The sequence below is a fragment of the Natrix helvetica genome (genome assembly GCF_964273705.1).
Source record: "Natrix helvetica genome assembly, chromosome: Z".
NCBI lineage: Eukaryota > Metazoa > Chordata > Lepidosauria > Squamata > Natricidae > Natrix > Natrix helvetica.
Window position 1 is genome coordinate 131,539,543 of NC_138554.1, and position 20,151 is coordinate 131,559,693.

Below are 20,151 nucleotides of genomic sequence, written 5' to 3' on the forward strand. Positions count from 1 at the left end.
GAGGGCAAGCAATGGATGGAAACTATTCAAGGAGAGAAGCAACCTAGAACCAAGGAGAAATTTCCTGGCAGTGAGGACGATTAATCAATGGAATAACTTGCCTCCAGAAATTGTGGATGCTCCAACAGTGGAGGTTTTTAAGAAGAGTTCTCTGAAAGGGTATAGGGTTTCCTACTTGAGCAGGGAGTTGGACTAGAAGACCTCCAAGGTCCCTTCCAACTCTGCTATTCTGTTACTTTATACTTAGGTTTCATTAATTTCTTCCTGTAAGCTGGGTTACATATAAATGGCCGTGTCATTTGTTGGAATATGAAAAAAAAATGGATGCTGAACCTATTCCTCTGTAGGACCAAAAAGTTCAGGGATTAATGGATGTTTTCACAGATCAGGAAAAGAGTGTGTGGGTATATGTAGATAGGTGGTTAAGTAGGTAGGTAGGTAGGTAGGTAGGTAGGTAGGTAGGTAGGTAGGTAGGTAGGTAAGCCAAGGCATTGCAAGACTGTGGACTGGACTGGAAAATGAATTCCCTCTTGTAATAAATAAATAAATAAATAATACTAAATAAATAAATAAATAAATAAATAAATAAATAAATAAATAAATAAATAAATAAATAAATAAATAAATAAATAAATAAATAATGCAGAAGATCACTGCTGTATTATTGCCAGAAAACCACATGGATGTGTTGATGTCATCACAGAATGTCAAGGTTAACGTAAGAACATTTTTATATACTGTAGAGCTCCTCTCTAATCTCAGGGCTAGCGTGCTATAAATTCACCCTCTGCAAGGTTTCCTACCTCTCTTGTGCATTCAGATGGTTTTGCCTCCACATAAACATCATTAGCTGGAAGTACAAGAAACTTATGACAAAGGAAAATATTACATGGGAACTTGGCAGGGTGCAACAGGTGCTTATTACATGGTCTTTTTCTTTAGCAGTAAGTAGGTGGCTTGTTTATGGGGATTGATATGCGGAGTCTGCTGGTTTTAGGCACCCAGAATGACCCAGTAATTTAGTGCTGTAATGTTCCCCAAAGCCATGCTGCCTAGAAACTTTGAGGACATCAAAACTGAGAACCGCTTACTTGCATTCAAAGATGACTTCAGGCCTCTTCATCAAATCTCTTAAGGAACACAGATGTTAAATTTGCAGAAGAGAAAAGCTGAAGCAGAAAATATAGTTTGCGTTTGGTTTCCTCGGTTTGCTTTTTCATTTGGTTATTTTTCACATGTTAGATAACTTACAATTACAGATAGTATGTTAATTGACCAAAGCACAATGCCCAGGAAAGGAATAAACTGAATTTCAGCTAAAACGGACAGAGCTATGTGTACCTATATACAGGCAGTCCTCAACTTAAGACCACAGTTGAGCCCCAAATTTCTGTTGTTAAGTGAGAGAAGATTTTGTTAAGTGAATTTTGCCCCATTTTATGACCTTTCCTGCCTCAGTTGTTAAATGAATCACTGCGGTTGAAAACATAGTAACTAGGTTGTTAACTGAATCGGCTTCCCCACCGACTTTGCATGCAAGAAGGTTGCAAAGGGGGATCACATGGCCCCAGAATAGGGTGACTGTCATAAATATGAACCAGTTGCCAAGCATCTGAATTTTGATCACATGATCATGGGGATGCTGGAAATGTCAAAACTGTGGGAAACGATCATAACTCAACTCTTTTCAGTGTTGTTATAACTTTGAACAGTCAATAAATGAACTGTTGTAAGTCAAGGACTACCTGTATTGGGCTGAAGAACTCTTCCTTCCTTCCTTCCCTTCCCTTCCCTTCCTTCCTTTCCTTCCTTCCTTCCTTCCTTCCTTCCTTCCTTCCTTCCTTCCTTCCTTCCTTCCCTTCCTTTTCAAGTGTATTACTAAATTAACAGTATAACTCTTATGTTATCACCTATTAAAATATATTGATAATACAGCAGCATAACTAGTCAAGGTTAACCAACTATATATCCCATTGACTTCAATATGAAGCCTAATTTGTCTCATGTTCGATCAGTGGAACTGAAATTCAATTCACTGTAGCTGGATAGCACCAATCAATCTCATTTTATTCTAATCAATAATCTGATCAGATAGCCTCCTTTTGTTCTTGGAAATGATAGGAGCATCTTATACATTGTTATCTGGGGCCATGGGTCATCCTAAGAAACCATTTATAGCTAATGCTGCAGAATCTACCTTTGATAAGGATACACCATTATTGTCCCTTATTATCCCTATACTGAATTAGGCCCCCTAAAGACTGGGAAAAGAGATAGATCATGGGTGGAACTTTGTATCGTGTTCCCTTTATTTAGTTGGATGGAATCAGCTCTGTAAAGTGGGGAAAAACTCATAATATGCAATAATAAAATATGGTTCTTTAAAGAATGAAGCAGCTTCTGTGAAGGTAAGGGGTTGAATTCAATAACTTAGATGGAATTCTTACACCACACTTTCAGAATTATTGAGCACATATTGCCTATTACTCTTCAAATACACAAATTGGGATGTTTGTTGGCAACTTCTAAACTTCCGTCAAAGAGGAGAAAGGTTGTAGTGCAGTGATGTCTCTTGTCTTTTGTTATAGAATAAAAATCATAACTTTCTTACTATGAAGAGTTCTACTTTCTTTAAACTAGCAACTTCTACAATGCAGAATTTTGTATTATTGGAATACATGTAGCTTCCAGGCAAAGCCAAGATAGTCTTCTTATGCCAAATTAAATGACTTGTCATCTAAACACATGACTTGTCTAAAATAGTGTTTTGCTATTTGTTGCTCTTCAATTTCCAACCTGGAAATTTGGAAGTCTTTTCTGTTGCAAATCGATCATATATACATTTGATGATGCCGACAATTAAATTTATTTGCCCACTTGATCGCAAAGAAACAATTCTTCTTTAATGTGTTACATCTTTATTACTGGATAGTATATACCATATAATAAAAGCCGGTAGAATTGATCTCTGAATTAGCATGGTTGAGTCTAGGCTGAGAATGTAGGTTAAACTTTTATTTTAATTGGTTGGATCATGGATCATATTAAAAGAACATCTTGATATAAGTACTATATGCTCCCAAAAAGAAGTCAAACACAAATTTTAAAATGTGAAGCACACATCAGTAGGATGTTGACATTGGTTCAACTTTGTTTTTGAGCATGGAGTCACTGTATGATATGGTGCCAATTGTTAGGGTGGAGATTCCTTTTTCTACAGTCTTCATTTTACTGGCTAACAATAATTGAATTTTAGGTTAACAGGATTATTGCTTCTTACCAAAAATTAAATTAAGCCGCTCAAATGTTGTATCCAAAATTAAGAAATAGTTGGTCTTCTACTCCTTCCTGGGTTTGCCAGGTGCTTATTGCAGAAGGTACCTATTAAAAACAAAAAATGGCCAATATTATATTAAATAAATGATATCAGATTATATATATATATATATATATATATATATATATATATATATATATATATATATATATATATATATATATATATATATATGTGTGTTTTCTGAGGTTTTCGCGGGTGTTTGTATGTACATCTTTGGTTGTTCGGGTTTTCTCTCGCGTAGAATTGGAAGTATCTTCACGACGTTTCGATGAAGTCTCATTCATCATCTTCAGGCTGGTGCTTCCGGCTTGGTGCTTCCAGGAGCAATGTGAGATCTCAGCCGGTTCCTCTTTTTAACTGCCAGTGGGGGTTTGTGCTGATTGGGTGGGAGCTTGGCTGCATTCTGATTGGGTGGAGGTGTATTCTGATTGGTAGGGGGCTTGGCTGTGCTCTGATTGGATGGGAGTTTGGCTGTGCTCTGATTGGATGGGGGCGTGTTCTGTTTGGGTGGGGGCCTGGTTGTGCTTGTGTTAGTCTGAGTAGCAGAGGGATTTGAGCTGGTGAGCTGCGTTACTGTTGTTTGGCTTCGCATTTGTGGTCGTGCCACATCTCCGTGGTGGGCATTAGTTTGCTTCATGTATGGATTGGAGGGGTTTAAAGTGGCTAATAATGCAGTTGTGGTCTGGCTTCTGGTTTGTGGTCGGGCTTCTGGTTTGTGGTCATTATCGGTGTGGGTTTGGGCTTGCTTTTTGCGTGGATGTGTGATAGTGACATCCTGTGTGGTTTTCGTGAGTGTGGGTCTGGTATCATTCTTAGTGTTAGGGACTCGTTTGTTAGTGAGGGCGGGTTTCCAAATGGCTGGTAGGCGGGAGGTATCATCTCGTTTATTCATGCTGTGTGGTCGTTTTTCTATCTCAATAGCTTCTCTGATTATTCTGTTGTTATAGTGTTCAATTTTGGCAATAGTTCTGGTCTTTTTAAAGTCTATATCATGTCCTGTGGCTTTGAGGTGTTGGACCAGGGAAGAAGTTGGTTCCTCCTTTCTGACTGAGTTTTTGTGTTCTTCAATGCGTGCCTTTATTCTTCTGTTGGTTTGTCCGATGTATGTGGTGGGGCAGGTGGTGCATGGGATTTCATATACTCCTTGATTTTCTAACTCTATTTTGTCTTTGGGGTTTCTTAGGATGGTGGATATTTTTCGGTTTGTTTAGAATGCTGTCTTGATGTTGTGTTTGTGGAGGATCTTGCTGATTCTGTCTGTGGTGCCTTTTATGTATGGGAGGAGGGCCTGCCGTTTTCTTGTTCACTGTCTTGGATTTTAGTGGGGTTTTCTTTTTGGATTAGGTTAGTGATATTGTTTCTTTGGAATCCGTTGGATGTTAGTACGTTGGTGAGAGTGTGTAGTTCAGTTTTGAGGTGTTGTTCGTCAGCTAATGCTTTTTGTTCTGGAGATGAGTGTCTTGGCTACAGAGTTGATCTGTGCTGGGTGGTGGTGTGAGAGTGCGTGCAAATAGCGGTTTGTGTGTGTTTTCTTCTGGTAGATGGTGTGTCCTAGGGATCCATCGGATTTCTTATAGACTAAGACATCCAGGAAGGGGAGTTGGTTATTGGCTTCTGTTTCCATGGTGAACTGTATTTTGGGGTGTAGGCTGTTGAGGTGTGTGAGGAAGTTGTCCAGTTTATCTTTCCCGTGTGGCCAGATTATGAAGGTGTCGTCTACGTATCTGAGCCAGAGTTTGGGTTTGTGATCGGATTTTTCTAGAGCTTGGGTTTCAAAGTGTTCCATGTAGAGGTTAGCAATGACAGGTGAGAGGGCTGATCCCATGGGTGCTCCTTCTATTTGTTTGTATTTTTGTCCGTTATAAACCAGAAGCCCGACCACAAACCAGAAGCCAGACCACAGCTGCATTATTAGCCACTTTAAACCCCTCCAATCCATACATGAAGCAAACTGATGCCCACCACGGAGATGTGGCACGACCACAAACGCAAAGCCAAACAACAGTAACGCAGCTCACCAGCTCAAATCCCTCTGCTACTCAGACTAACACAAGCACAACCAGGCCCCCACCCAAACAGAACACGCCCCCATCCAATCAGAGCACAGCCAAACTCCCATCCAATCAGAGCACAGCCAAGCCCCCTACCAATCAGAATACACCTCCACCCAATCAGAATGCAGCCAAGCTCCCACCTAATCAGCACAAACCCCCACTGGCAGTTAAAAAGAGGAACCGGCTGAGATCTCACATTGCTCCTGGAAGCACCAAGCCGGAAGCACCAGCCTGAAGATGATGAATGAGACTTCATCGAAACGTCGTGAAGATACTTCCAATTCTACGCGGGAGAAAACCCGAACAACCAAAGATGTACATATATATATATATATATATATATATATATATATATATATATATATATATATATATATATATATATATATATATATATATATATATATATATATATATATATATATGTTGTATTTGTGCTGATAAATAAATAAAGGGAGACTAGTCTGGATCCATTTCAAGCTGTTTAGCTCTCATCAGCTAGCCATACCCTTACTGGGATTTGAACCTGGGATGTGTTACATATTAGGCAGACTTGCTAGCCACTACACATCCTAGCCTAATATGTAACACATCCCAGGTTCAAATCCCAGTAAGGGTATGGCTAGCTGATGAGAGCTAAACAGCTTGAAATGGATCCATACTAGTCTCCCTTTATTTATTTATCAGCACAAATACAACACAAATATAAAAAGGCAACATTAAAAATAAAAATATGGGTTTCTGCCTGCATGGTTTTCTGTGATGAGCCGAAGGACAGAAAGAGGGAGGAGTGAGCTCCCTCCCATATTTGGGCATACCAGGGGTTGTAACACAAACACACACACACACACACACACACACACACACACGTATATATATATATATATATATATATATATATATATATATATATATATATATATATATATATATATATATATATATATATATATATAAAATCATATTCATAAAATTCAGCATAGCTGCTGTTACAGGAAGCCCAGTATCTTCTGCATTAACCTTATTGGTGTAATTTTTCTGCAATATTGACAACAAAAAAGTCAAAAGAGTTTCAACTTTAAAACTGATGATTGGTTTACATGAGACAAACTTTACTCCAGAAACTCTAAGCCAAGAAAGACATACTTACTTTTACTTTCAGGCAGATGTTTAATTCCAGCTCTTTAGAACACCAGCATTTGTTATTCTAAATGAAATGATGAAGGTTACAGAACAAATACTCAAGTATCTTCCTTTACTTGGATCATATCTCTTAATCAACAGCACAATAACAGTCTTTATAGGTGAATCCCCTATTCCATTATCCTTGTGTGTATAGCTGGGTCTGTGGTTTTATTTTGAAAATTAAAAATGCCAGACTAAAACAAATCAAACATTTTCCATCCAATGTGAAGAATTGATATATTCTGTGTCTCCCAGAATCTACTTAACTGGACTGGATTGGAAAAGCGATAATACCAAGAACTTTTTCTGAACGTAACCTAATGACTTTGATTCTTAAGAAGAAATCTAGAGAATATAGATGGAGAATGTATGAAACTCTGTTAAATTATGAATCAATGGTAAAGGACAAATAAATGATTTTAAAAAAATTAAATTTCTGAAGTGTAACAATTAAGGTTTTAAACTTTGCATTTGTGTAATGTGTATGTATGGGAGATGGTTTGATTGGGGTGTAAAGTTTTCTCTCTCTCTCTTCATTTTAATTAAGCAAGCCCAGGTGGTAACTCAACATAGCAAACATATTTTCCTAACCTTTATTGTACCTCATTAGAATTCTCTCTTTTAAAAGGATTTCTAATTATATTGTCTAATAAAACTAAACCTTAGAGATCATTTGCATATTATATGAAGAAATCTCATACAATAAACTCACAGTGGATTCAATTAACATAATAGCTAATTATATATCCCATCAGCCTTTTGAGTGGTTCAGCATTCATGTTTCTCCTGCACTAGCCTAAAGCAAATGGGTGTGTGTGTGTGTGAGTGAGTGCGCGCGCGATTGAGTTTTCATTTTTAAATACTGACCCTTAATAAATATTGAAAATTGGAATATTGTTCCCAATGAGAAAGCTGGTGATTTTTTTCTGCATGGCAAAGTCTAAAGAGATGCATATTTCTATTCACTTTTGTATGGATCTACTTCTACTTGTGCATAATTATGGATGATTGTAGATGCACACACAAACACATACACACACACAAAAGCAGGCATAAATCATATCGTGAAACCTGGATAGAAGAGAGGGGGGGAAATTCTTATATGGGAACTAGTGTTCAGAAATATTTGATTGACTATCTGGGTTTTGGAAACTGTCTATTTGTAGCCAGTTACGTTTTTATTTTTCTTTCCACATCCCAATTGCTTTCTTGGTGAGTTGCGTTCTCTATCAATGTAGAAATTTATGATGAAATTAGCAGAGACACAGTAATGAACTGGATCATGAGCTTCAATGTAATTGACTCTTATGAAGGTGTCATTGTTGCTTGTAATGAATTCTCCATCCTGGGGCTTAAAATTGGCTAAAATATCTTGGAATTGTGGTGTGTCTCCATTCTTCCACCCGCGAGGATGTTTAACTTCCCCCTCCCCTCTTCTTTTAGGTTTTGCGATCTTGGAAAGACTATCTGACCGCTGCTCCGAGAGTCTTCCTTTTTTTTTCCTCCTTCCTTTTTTTAAAGATGTGATCGGCATGCTCTGAAAGATTTGGCAACACAAGTGATTTCTTTGAAAATGTTTAGGCTTAATCCACTCCGCCGCTAACATTGTTTCCACATGCGACAAACATCCAGTTAGGGAAATGGAAGGGGGTTTGTTTTGTTTTGTTTTTTGAGGGGGGGGTGTTGTTCCATGTTGCTCTGTTGTGGTTGTTTGAAATGATGGCGAAATTTGATGCAGAATAAGATGCCTTTCTTTCTTTTGAATGACGGCTGACTTGTTATTCATATTTTAATGAGGTTACAATCTCTGAGGCAGTTTTTCCAGGGTGGAGGCCCCACATCTCCTGGGTGATTACAATAGGAACTGTCTATTGAGAAGGACCATTCAGAATCTTTTAGGGCTTTCATAGAATTGCTTTTGGTTTCTGCCCCTTGTCCAACCTAAATCCCCCCCCCCCCCGGTTCCAATTTTATTATTAAAGCAATTTTAAAGTATACTTAACTTTGCAAGGGATGGTTTAGCACGGGTGGCTATTTGATATATCTTTCTCAAAACTCTACGCAAGTGGAAATATAAATTGTGGTGGCTTCTAGGGCTTAATTCGGGGGCCAAGAAAATTATACAAAAGCAGGAGTGCTATTTCCCATCTTGAATTGGTGTTAAGAACCTCATCTATTAACGCGTGTATTTTGGTGAGGGTATGAATTTTGTACCTGCAGCATCTCCTTGTACGCAAAACTCTGCAAACAGAGAGTTTTCTCTGCTTAGGAGTTTTGTAAAACAGGAAAACCATCTGGATGTCTTGTGTTAAATTTAGTTATGGTCCTTTTAAATAGTTGGGGGTGGGAGAAGGGAAGAAATATATTGGGATTTTATTTGTTGCAGCTACTTCGTTCAATGAAAAAAAAATAGGCTATTTAAAATGGTCGTGAAAGCAAGCAAGTCCCTCAGAAATATATTGGGATGTGTAGAGTATATGCCTCTTTTTTTCTACAAGCCTGCATAAGTTATTCTGTACATGTTTTGTATCTATATAGGATCAGTATCACCAAACATTCTTTTGGAGTAGTTAATGTTGAGCTTTTCTTGTTCTTTCCTATTTCCATAAGCTTCAGGTTTCTAACTACGAGGTAGGACAAGGTAAAAGGAAGGAGGCCTATTGTAAAGAAAGGCCTTCTTCGAGATGCACAAGAGATGGGGGGTTGGAGAGAAGGGACTCTAAGCATTAATTTTAATTCTCCTGCCTTTATTTCCCTGATTTGTGACCAGATGGTGGTGAAGGAAGGGTCTCCCCTTTGTGTAAATGGAGCACACATATGAAAGTCCTTCTGTAATGTAATCGTTGAGACCGGAAGGGTTCATACTGCGTGTGAAAAGAGACAATAGGGACGGGATATATCAACACTGAAGAAATCGAGTTCATTTGTGATTCAGGTTCTTTGACTCTGGTTGTCATGATAACTTCCTCCTTTGATCAGCAGAGGGTGAAGAGGGGAAATCTCCTAAAGGCCCAAAAGATGCAGCTCTGTTGTTTACTGTGCACTTGGCTTCAATTCACGCCCTCTTCCGGAAGAAGTTCCAGAGATGGGAGCAATCGTGCACCTTGACCTGTCTAGACGGGAGAGAAGGTTTTTTTGTCTCTGTTACCAAGAGCATGGGGTGCTCTTTGACCCTTGTAGCATTGACTGCTGAGACCCTCGCTAAGTACGTAGGTAGTATGTGTCTAAATGTGTCCCCCTGAATTCTTGCTTAATTCTGAAGGAAGAGGAAAGGGCGAAGACATGGGCCAGCTGTTTGAAATAGTAGATTCTGGGAGAAGAACAGTTTTGTAAGTGATTATTTTCTTTGCCCAAACCCTTGGGAGGCATTAAACAGCTGCAAGTGACTTGACGAACAGAAAGTCAGACTAACTGAAGGATGGACGGGTGTGTGTGTGTACGTGTGTGAGTGTGTGGGTGTGTTGGGGGGGGGTGTAGAATGTTTGGAAACTTTGCTTTGGTTAAAGAAACCATGCACATTCTAACAAGGAATCTATTAAGTCTTCACTGAGTCCCGGAAAACAAAGTTTCTCTCTTTATGAGTTTTGAACATAAAATATACCTCCGCTGCAATTTCTATTTAAAAAAAAATATTAAGAACTTCTTGCATTTAAAATCAGCTTACAATGGCACGTATAATTTCAGCCTAAAAAGAATATTTTATTAGCACCTTAAATGTTTAATTATTTCCAGACTCATCCTAGATTTAGCTGACATTTTTAATTATATATGTAATACGATATCAGACAATAATTATGTAGATACGGAGATCTGCAGGCATTGTTCTGTACTGTCAATCCAGGTTAAGGATTCTGTGTTTATGGACGCCTGCAGGATTTTGCTTTGGTAAAATCTGAAAAATGTGTATTTCTGTAAATCTTTTTCTTTAGATTCCTTTTGCAAAGTCAGAGACCTTCTTAACAGACATTTTGGAAAATATATGCGATCGGATGAATGATTACAAACTTGAGGATGATCCTGTAACTAAGAAAAAGATATTCAAGAGATATGCTCCGAGGAAGGATGAGGAAATATATCCAATATATAAACAATATTTCTTTTATTCTGATGCTTATAAACCCTTGAAATATGCGGTAAGACAGCAGAATAAACTAATGACTTTGGGGGATGAACTGTTTTGACCCTCATATTTGATATTGTAGATTAATTTGCTTCCCTGAATCTAAATTTAGGGATTTTATAGTATTCGGATATCTTTCAGGCCTGAGTTAATTTGCCTTAAATAATAATAAATGGGGGTGGGATGGGTTAACCGTTAAAGTGAGAGAAGCACCATGAAATATAGATCTCAATATTCTTCAGAACATGTATGCATGGGTAATGCCACTTTACTTTCACTTTGGGTTATCAAATATTTAAGTTGAAATAATTTTAAAATAAATGATAGAAAAGCATTTAAAAATAAACGATAGAAAAGCAACACAAATTTACCCTCCATTATTTTCAGCAATATGAATCTAAACACAATTGTCTTCTCTGTTCTGCAACAAAACAAATTGTGACGCTAGGTTTTGAATTCAGATTTAAAGATTGCTAATTCAAATGCTGATACTTATTGAAGTGGTGGAGAGTTTAGTTATTGTTTCTTTTCCAGTTTTCTTTCTTTGGACTTAGTTGAGAGCTAGAATGGAGGTCTAGAGCAAGTTGACACAAGAATGTTGTTCTTGAGCTGGCCTGTGCCTCAAACATCAACAAATGCTCATGAAAAATAATATTTTCATCATGGGTCTGTGAAAAAAAGAAAGAAATCTGGAAATATATTTGTCTGCTCATCCAAAATTAGACCTGTGGAAAAGAAAGCAAGTCTTGTTCTTTTAGAAGAATTTACTTTGGGATTCTAATAGGTGGAGCTCTTGTAGAGTATTTTAATGCCAGTTAAATTCCTTGCCAATAAGAGTTGGTTTCTTTAACTAAATTAATAACTGATCTTCAGCAATTACCACAAGGATCGAATAAGGAATTTGGGCAAAGGGATTCCTGCAGGAATCTCATTATCTACTTATTTTACCTTTTATTTGATTCTAAAGCCAAGAAGATTGTTTTAAGATCACCCAAGCTGTTTTGCAAAATTCTAAATAAACATAAGAGAGAATATATAAAATGTTAAGGAACTAATTTTTAAAATTTCATTTTTCGAAGACATTATTTGCATTACAAAATCCGTGGTGTCTTATTTCATGTGCTGAAGCAGTATTTAAGAATGCACACCACATATGAGATTTGAACCTAAAAACTGGATTCTTGGGGTAGGATGTAGAATTTTATGGTAGAATCGGGTCTTTTTGTGATAAAAGTTGGCTTCCTGGTTATTTTTAAGGGCATTTTACAGAATGTTTCTCCCTTGCTGGGATTCCCTGTAGATTTTGGGGACAGGAGCTTATAGCCAATGCTTAAGGCCAAGTGACCAAGTAAAACTGCATTGGGAGAAGGCCCAATGCTGACCAAATAGAAATATGACTGATGTTACATGAAATCACTGCCACTTTCTTCATTTTGAAAAATAACTTATCATTTGGTGATATAGTGAAATAGTTTCTTCTCCCCTATGCACATAATGTACACGCTTTAATCCATCCCGTCCATTTCAAAGCATTAGCATCAATCCCTAGAACCGTTTCAACCAATTGTGTCATAAAATGAATAACCTGTATTAAGTGGAATCATTCATCATTTGCTTTCAACAGATAGAATTTGAATGAGCCTATAATAAAATCTCAATATATATTGTTAATGCTATGTACTATGTGCTATGTTTACAGGACAACCTGATCAGGCAGGCATGCTGCCTCGGCACACAAAAAAAACCAAAAAATAAAAAAGCAACAATCCCAAATTGTCTTTCTTGACATGATATCCTTTGGTTGCTCTGTGTAAATGGCCTTGTTTAGTTCTTTGCTGCTGTTTTTCCCTCTTTACAGTGTGAGACTATCATAGAACAGTATGAAGATGAAATATCCTCAGTTATCACTCAGGAGTCACACTCTCTGGCTGACAAGCTGTGCTTTGAAAAATCAGGTACTGTGTCTGATGTAACATGTGCTTCTTTCTCAACAGCAATTCTCTCCCCCCCCCCTTCTCCTTCCCCCCCCCCCCCCCCGCCAATCCATGTATGCATTGCTGGGATGCAACAAAACACTTTGGAAAATAATATTTTCTAGATTGAAGAGGATGCATGGGCATTGCTAAGGAATGCCCTGCCAAGGAAAGTTGGTTAAAGAAAGAAGAAATATATTTGCCTATTCATCCAAAAGAAATCATATTCAAAACAAGATTTGTTTTCTTTTGAATGAATAGGCAAATAGATATTTTAGATGGGTTTACTTCAGGATCTGGAGTTCCAGTAGAGTATTTAAATGCTGGCTAAATTCCCTGCCTAGAAAAGTTGGTTCCTTTAACTAAGTTAACATTTGATTTTTAACGATTATGAAGACAATAATGGAAACAGAATTTAAGAGATGGAATTCCTGCAAGAATCTCTTCATCTATTCATTTTGGCTTCAGTTTCAGGTAGTTGATTCTAAAACCAAGAAGGTTGTTTTAGGGCTATCCAATCTCTTGTGTCAAATTCTAAATAAACATAAACTGAAATACTATGGACAGTTACTTGTGTAAGACCACAAAATAAACTGGGGCTTAGCAGGAAATGTACATAGGATGAATGAGCAGATTGTAAAAATAGGTGAGTTTTAAAAAGCTGATTTAGAGAGATAACATCTAATGTTAACGCTAGCAAATGTTAACAGGGCCAATTAGTGGGTAATAAAATAATTCATAAGAATACAGGGGAGAAATTAATAATTTACATAGTCTAGAAATTTGTAATTGTTAAAAAAATATTCTAATGCAAATAAAAGATAAATTCTTTACATTTCATCTATCACTTGATCATAATATAATTGATGTTCTTAATAGAGTAGAAACAAATTGTCCCACAGGGTCACTTTTAAAACTCATGTGCAGTTTTCCTCCCAAAGTTTTCGAGCATTGTGAAAGTAAAGAGAAAAGTGTAGAAATAAGCAGGAAGAAAGAGAAGAATAGTATGAGTCAATTCCCTCCAGTATGTTAATCTCATTTTCAAATTTGCTTTTGTTTTAAGGCACCAATTTCTCCAATCTATATCCTTTCAGTTGTCTTTCTTCCTCTTATTCTTGACGAAGTAAGATGTGATATATTGGGTTCTTAGATGCACTATATGCACACTTACCCAGATGGTAACCTTAAATAAACCGGATTCATTTAAAAATGAATGCGATAGAATCACGCTGAGTCCAGTTCCCGGTTAATAGTGAAAATAATGGCCCTTTTGGTCAGATCAGTATCTATCTGCCTGCCTGTCTGCCTGTATGGCTACCATCTATCTGACTATAGATCATAACTTCAAGACAACTGTGATATTCTCATTTTGATAGTGTGGCTTCCTTCAATTTAATAGGGTTTGAGAAGTTGGTGACCTTTGATCAGAAGCTATGGGACTTATTTCCCTCCAATAATATTTAAAACTGTGAAGCTAGATTGCTCCTCTAAGCCAATTTACATAGTCTCAAATGTGTTTAGGATTGTGGCTAAATCCTGCAATGACTAGAAAGAGTGATGAGAAAGGCTCAGGAGACCAATCGAAACCATAAACATTTCTTCTTGAAGAACTGAATAGAAATATTGATGAGGAGGAGGAAGAGGAGGAGGAGGTCGTCATAGTAGTTTTCTGTTAGTCCCTGCGCAGGTTATTTACAAGAAACAAGGAAAAAGCAAATGACAGGAAAGATCAGCAGTTCTGTCTGGCCTTGTAAAATCTCACAGGATTATAAGTATGCTAAAGTGAAAACTCGGAAAGAAAAGTAAACAACCATACATACTTTCTATTGCTTCAGTAAGTAGAAAGTTTTTAAAAGATCCCCTTCCGAGTGCTGAAACACAGAGAGGGTTTTCCAAAAAGGAAAAAGGGGGAAATATAGATACTCATTCCAATTATAAAAATGTTCAGCTTTAGCACTTGTGTTACTAGCTGATGTCTGCCTCAAGACTAGCAGGGGGGTGGGGGTGGGGAATCACATTTTCCAGAAATTTCCCCATAAATGTAAAAAACAAAAGAGTCTAACAAAATGTAGGGAAACCCTGAGGGAGTTGAATGTAACCAACTCATTTCCCATCTCTACAAATCATATTATAGCTTTGATTATAAACTTCTTTAAATGCTATTAGTTATTTCCACCAGGCAATACATACTGTATTATACATACATATAACATACTGATATGAAATTTGTGGGAAAAAATGACCTAGCTGAAGTAACTATTTGTGTCAGTATGAATTTCTCTACAACACAAAAGGTAAACAGTCTTTGTGAAATGTTTTACAAGGCACACTTTAGCCATTGTGACATATTTGTGATAGTGTACAAAAAAGATGCCTTGCAAAGCACTTACTGATTGATGTACCTCTTTCATCAGAGGAGGTAGAAACGCAGAGCATCATTATCTTATTAAAAGCAATATATAATAAATTCTCTATGAATTTAATTCCTTATCCTGTAATCTGTCAAACTGAGGCAACCTTTAGCTAGAAAAATATGTGGTGTTTCTTCCATGTTTACATGATGATTGCATCTGGTGTTTCATTTTTTAAAAAGCCAAAAACTCTTTCACAAGCTATATTAAAAAGATGAAGGCTGTTTTTTTTAATACAGACAACCATGGATCAGTTATCTGTCAAAAGATTTCTTTGATCTCACTTAAAATCTCTATATTTCTCTTTCTTCCTGGAAGGATTCAAAAGAGTGAAACAGCCTTTATCTATTTTTTTTCACAGTTCTTACTAAGATGTTTTCTCCTCTACTTAAATGAATTGTTTATAAAGTTAATAGACGTTGTAGTCCTTAGTTGGAAACTAAGATTTGCTGTGGGATCACTGACTTTCATATAAATGCATAACTCAGAATTTATTGTTGTGCCAGTGAAATTGGGTGGACATTAATTTGCCTAAAGGACAATTTTCATTGTCCCACTATTATTTTGCAGTTATGCTGTTTAGAAGCAATAGGATTAAGACATTGGTCAAGAATGTAGTATTCTTGGATTTGTATCAGTTAATTTGGTTCAACAACATAATAGACTGCTGCTATGTCCATCTGTCCCCAACCCATTATTATCATTAAGGTAATATAGAGGTTTCCATTATTCTAATCGGCTTCACGTGCTCATAACTCTGAAAAATTATTCTCTTTGGATGAAATTTTTCATTCTCATCCCAAAGGTGAATTTATTTATCTATGTAGGAAGCTTGAACAGAAGCTTGAACATTAATGCATTTTTAAGTCTCACAAGGGTAGAAAAACTTCTAATAGCTTCTATTATTCTATAAAAGCCTGGTGTTTTTTATTCCATTTTACTTGCTCAGTTTGGCACATCTATTATTGCTCCAAAAGTACCGCTTTCAAATTCAGTGCTTTCTAGGCAACTTGCTAAGATTATCCTTCGAAATGGGTTGTCAGCCTAAGACAAGGCAACCAAGTCCTACACAATGCAACTCAGCGTTAATGTACAAATGATGCTAACATTTTCACTGTATTCTAATAACATTCTTTGGGATTTGAAGATAAAGATGTACTCTCCACTGATCTATTTTTAATGAGCCTTTACAGTTTTATAATTATCTTTTCTTCTCCCTCCTGCCCAGAAATTTCTAGTAAATACAGAGTTTTATTAATCTTCCCCTATGATGGGTTGCGTAAATTCAAGCTTTCTAGGAATAAACGCGGCAGTCATCTGAGGACAATCTCTTTCCGACAACCCTTTTTATTTTTTTCTTTGATGTCATTTTGTAATTCTGATTTTAGCTTATTATTTAGATCTCTTTGACTTCTTTAAAAGAATGAATAAGAAAAACCCAAGTATGTCACAATAGGGGGGGAGAAACTGCTTATTTTGTTTTACTAAAGTATCTGAAACATATTCCTGTTGCCAAATACTGAATCAGTTCAAGCTCAGATTATTTATGTTGTCAGAGATTAGATGCCAGTATTAACTCTGTTGCTTCAGAAATAAGCAGCACAAGAAGGGGATTTATTTCCCAATAATTTTGTTTAAAACTGGGGCTGTGATTTTTAGATAAATGGGCAGGAATCTTCTACAAGGAGTATTTAATATTTTTATGCCAAAATTCTTTGTTTATTAAATTGAAACAAAGCAAAATACTGAATGAAAAGTTGTGTGTTGTGTATAAGAATAGACACTGCTGTCAAATTTATAAAGAAAGAGAACGATCATGTTAAATAGCGATTCAATCATCACGAATTTGCTCATTGTCTTAATGCCAGCAATTTGCCCAAAATATGGACTTTCAGATACTGTTCACTCCCAAGATTTTTTTTTTTATCTTAACACACCTATAATTATGTGTGAAGTTATATTGAAAAATCTGGTTGCTCTGTTTTAAAATACTGTGCCAAATTATTGAATACATTGGAACAGCCTTAAAATAAAATAAAAAACCTTATATGATATTAAAAACCCATCAGTAACTCTCTCTTTCAAAATGTGTATCAGGATATGATTTATGATTTTTGAGCAATGGTGAATAATCTATTGTACTATCATGATCTGAAACCTGAATAAATATAAACTTGTAATTGTGAGATAATTTAATTGTTTGATCTTCCATTGGTGTCTAATTTTGTCCTCTCTTGATAGGTCTTTGTCAAGAAGCTGAGATGCACAGTGAACTTTAAAAGGCAACTATTATTATTATTATTATTATTATTATTATTATTATTATTATTATTATTATTATTCATCTGGATGAAAAATATAAACTAAAATAATTCTACATTCTCCACCTTCCATTAATCTTCATAACAAACCTTTATATAGACTGATCATTAACATGCCTGTTTGTCTTGTCTATTTCGGATATTGGACTGAGTTAGTGGGGGAAACTCTTCACTTTTTAAAGCTGCTGTGTCACTTGTACTCAAAAACCCTGCGCTTTTCATAGGTGTTAATTATGAGTAAAAATGCCGTTTCAAATCTATGTGAGTTTTACTTTTCCAAAATCTGCTGACTTATTCTTTGTAGTTTTAGATCAATGCTAGGGCAGTTTTCAAAACCAGAATGGGACATCTCGCTGCAGCCAACTCTCCAGGCCAGTTTGCCATGGCCAACTCACCACAGCCAACTCACCACGAAACAACTTGCCATGGCCAACTCAACGCGAGACAACTTGCCATGGCCAACTCACCACAGGAGAATCTGCTGTGGGACAATTCAACAATTCAATTGAATTAGTTAAAATAGTTTGGGGAAAAAATAGTTTTTATCGTTCACAATTCATTGTGTTCCTCCTTTGGCATCCTTTCTTTAATGATTCTATTGCTTTTTCCATATTAGTGTAACTCTTCTCCCACGGTGAGTTGGCATGGCAAGTTGTCATAGAAAATTTGATGTGCCTTATATAAAATTGTTTTACTTAGGAGCAAAGCAGTGATGGGTTCCTAACCAATTTACCACCGGTTCACTGAGAGGGCGTTTTGCACATGCACTACTCACTGCTCGCTACACGCAAAGGACATGTGCCACCACGTGTTGCTGCGCATGCGCAGTTGACTGAAAACTGTTCTGCCCATGCTCAGAAACATCCCTGTGACGGCAGAAGAGACCCGGGAACCAGTTCCAGGGTGTGGCAGGCCCGGGTCGCTGCCGGTTCCAGTGACCCAGGCCGCTATACCGTTACCGGTTGGGCAAAACCGGTAGGAACTCACCAATGGAGCAAAGGATCACCAGCAGGTTTTACACCCTGGATTTGGGGAAAGAATGAGTAATGAAAATGAAATAATTGATCTACTTGGCTGATTTAACTGGACAATCCAATCAGTTCATATGGTACCTTCTTATGCCTTATCATTTTTTGTAAAAAAAAATCATTTTGTAAGTAGGCAGCTCAGGTAGGAAAGCATGACTCCAGCACCAATAAACCACGTCAAATAGTTTGGTTGGAGGGTATTACTAACTCAGGAATATAATTATTATTTCTTACACTGTGTAATAATTTTTTTCCCCTCATTTCAGTGATTGTGGCTTTCAATTCCTTTTCCCACTTCACAGTAATGCATCAGTATGTTTAACATTTCAAACACACCCTCGTCTATACTATTTCCATTGGAAAATATGTTTGAGTGATTTCCATTGTATATCACAGACTTCTTAATTCACCCATGAAAACTCCCACATTCTTGGGGGGAAAAAGATGATATTTATTTAAAGTCACAATATGAACTTTCAATCTGTATTTTGAAAAAGGCAAAGCCATAGAATCAACTTTTCATGGCAGCTGTTACATATTTTTAAAGTTACAAAATTTAGGCTGGCAGTGAGATTCTTAGGAACCTCGCAGACTTGTTTTGATAGTTAAAGTGTTAAAAGTAAGGACATTTGTACAGATAGTCTCTTGACTTATGACCACAACTGAGTCCAAAATTTCCATTGCTAAGTGAGACAGCTGTTAAGTAAATTTTACCCCATTTTACGATCTTTCCTGCCACTGTTGTTCAATGAATTGCTGCGGTTGTTAAGTTAGTAACATGGTTGTTAAGCGAATCTGGCTTCTCCATTGGCTTTGCTTGTCAGAAGGTTGCAACAGGAGATCACATGACCCTAGGACCACTGCCACCATCATAAATACACGCCAGAGGGAAAGCATCTAAATTTAGATCACATGATCACAGGGAGGCTGCAATAATCATAAGTGTGAACAATGGCCATAATGTCAGTCACTTTTTCAGTGCCATTGTATCCTGTTTCCCTGAAAATAAGACCTCCCTGGATAATAAGCCCAATCACGCTTTTGAGTGCATGTGCTAAAATAAGCCCTCCCCCGAAATAAGCCCTCCCAGAAAATATTGCAACACAGCAGCAGCCATGAGGTGACCACGATCGCCGTCTCCTGCACTTCAAAAATAATAAGACCTCCCCGAAAATAAGGCCAAGAGCTTATTTTGAGGGTCAAAAGAAAATGAGACTCTGTCTTATTTTCGGGGAAATATAGTAACCAGTTATTAAACAAATGATTGTAAGTCACAGACTATCTGTATTGTCACCAAGAACAAATGATTTTAACATTACCTTTGGCTTATTCACATGAAGAACAATACACTGTCCCCCTATAGGAAACCCCCCATTAAAACTAGTATGTTTAAGTCTGGGTACCGTATTTCCCCCAAAATAAGACAAAGTCTTATTTTCTTTTGACCCCCAAAATATGCACTTGGCCTTATTTTCCGGGAGGTCTTATTATTTTTGAGGTGCAGGAGGCGGTGAGCATGGTCACCTCATGGCTGCTGCTCTGTTGGAATATTTTGGGGGAAGTCTTATTTTTTGGGAAGAGCATATTTTAGCGCATGCGCTCAAAACTCGATTGGGTTTATTATCCAGGGGGGTCTTATTTTTGAGGAAACAGGGTAATATTTTTGTTCCCTAAATAACATACATGGACTTAAAACTCAGTTCCACCAACTTCATTTTA

The 20,151-nt window shown here is 36.9% G+C and overlaps 1 protein-coding gene across 1 annotated transcript in view; it reads left to right on the forward strand.

The window, feature by feature from the left end:
- The window catches only part of CNPY1 (canopy FGF signaling regulator 1), a gene marked incomplete at its 3' end in the record, with an annotated part of 65,319 nt that extends 47,957 nt beyond the window's left edge, over positions 1-17,362 (forward strand). Inside the window, exons 4-6 of the mRNA XM_081933083.1 lie at positions 10,509-10,712; positions 12,558-12,654; positions 17,325-17,362. Of these exons, the coding sequence (XP_081789209.1) occupies positions 10,509-10,712; positions 12,558-12,654; positions 17,325-17,362 (339 nt within the window). The remainder of the gene's footprint in view (positions 1-10,508; positions 10,713-12,557; positions 12,655-17,324) is intronic.
- Positions 17,363-20,151: the final 2,789 nt, after the last annotated feature.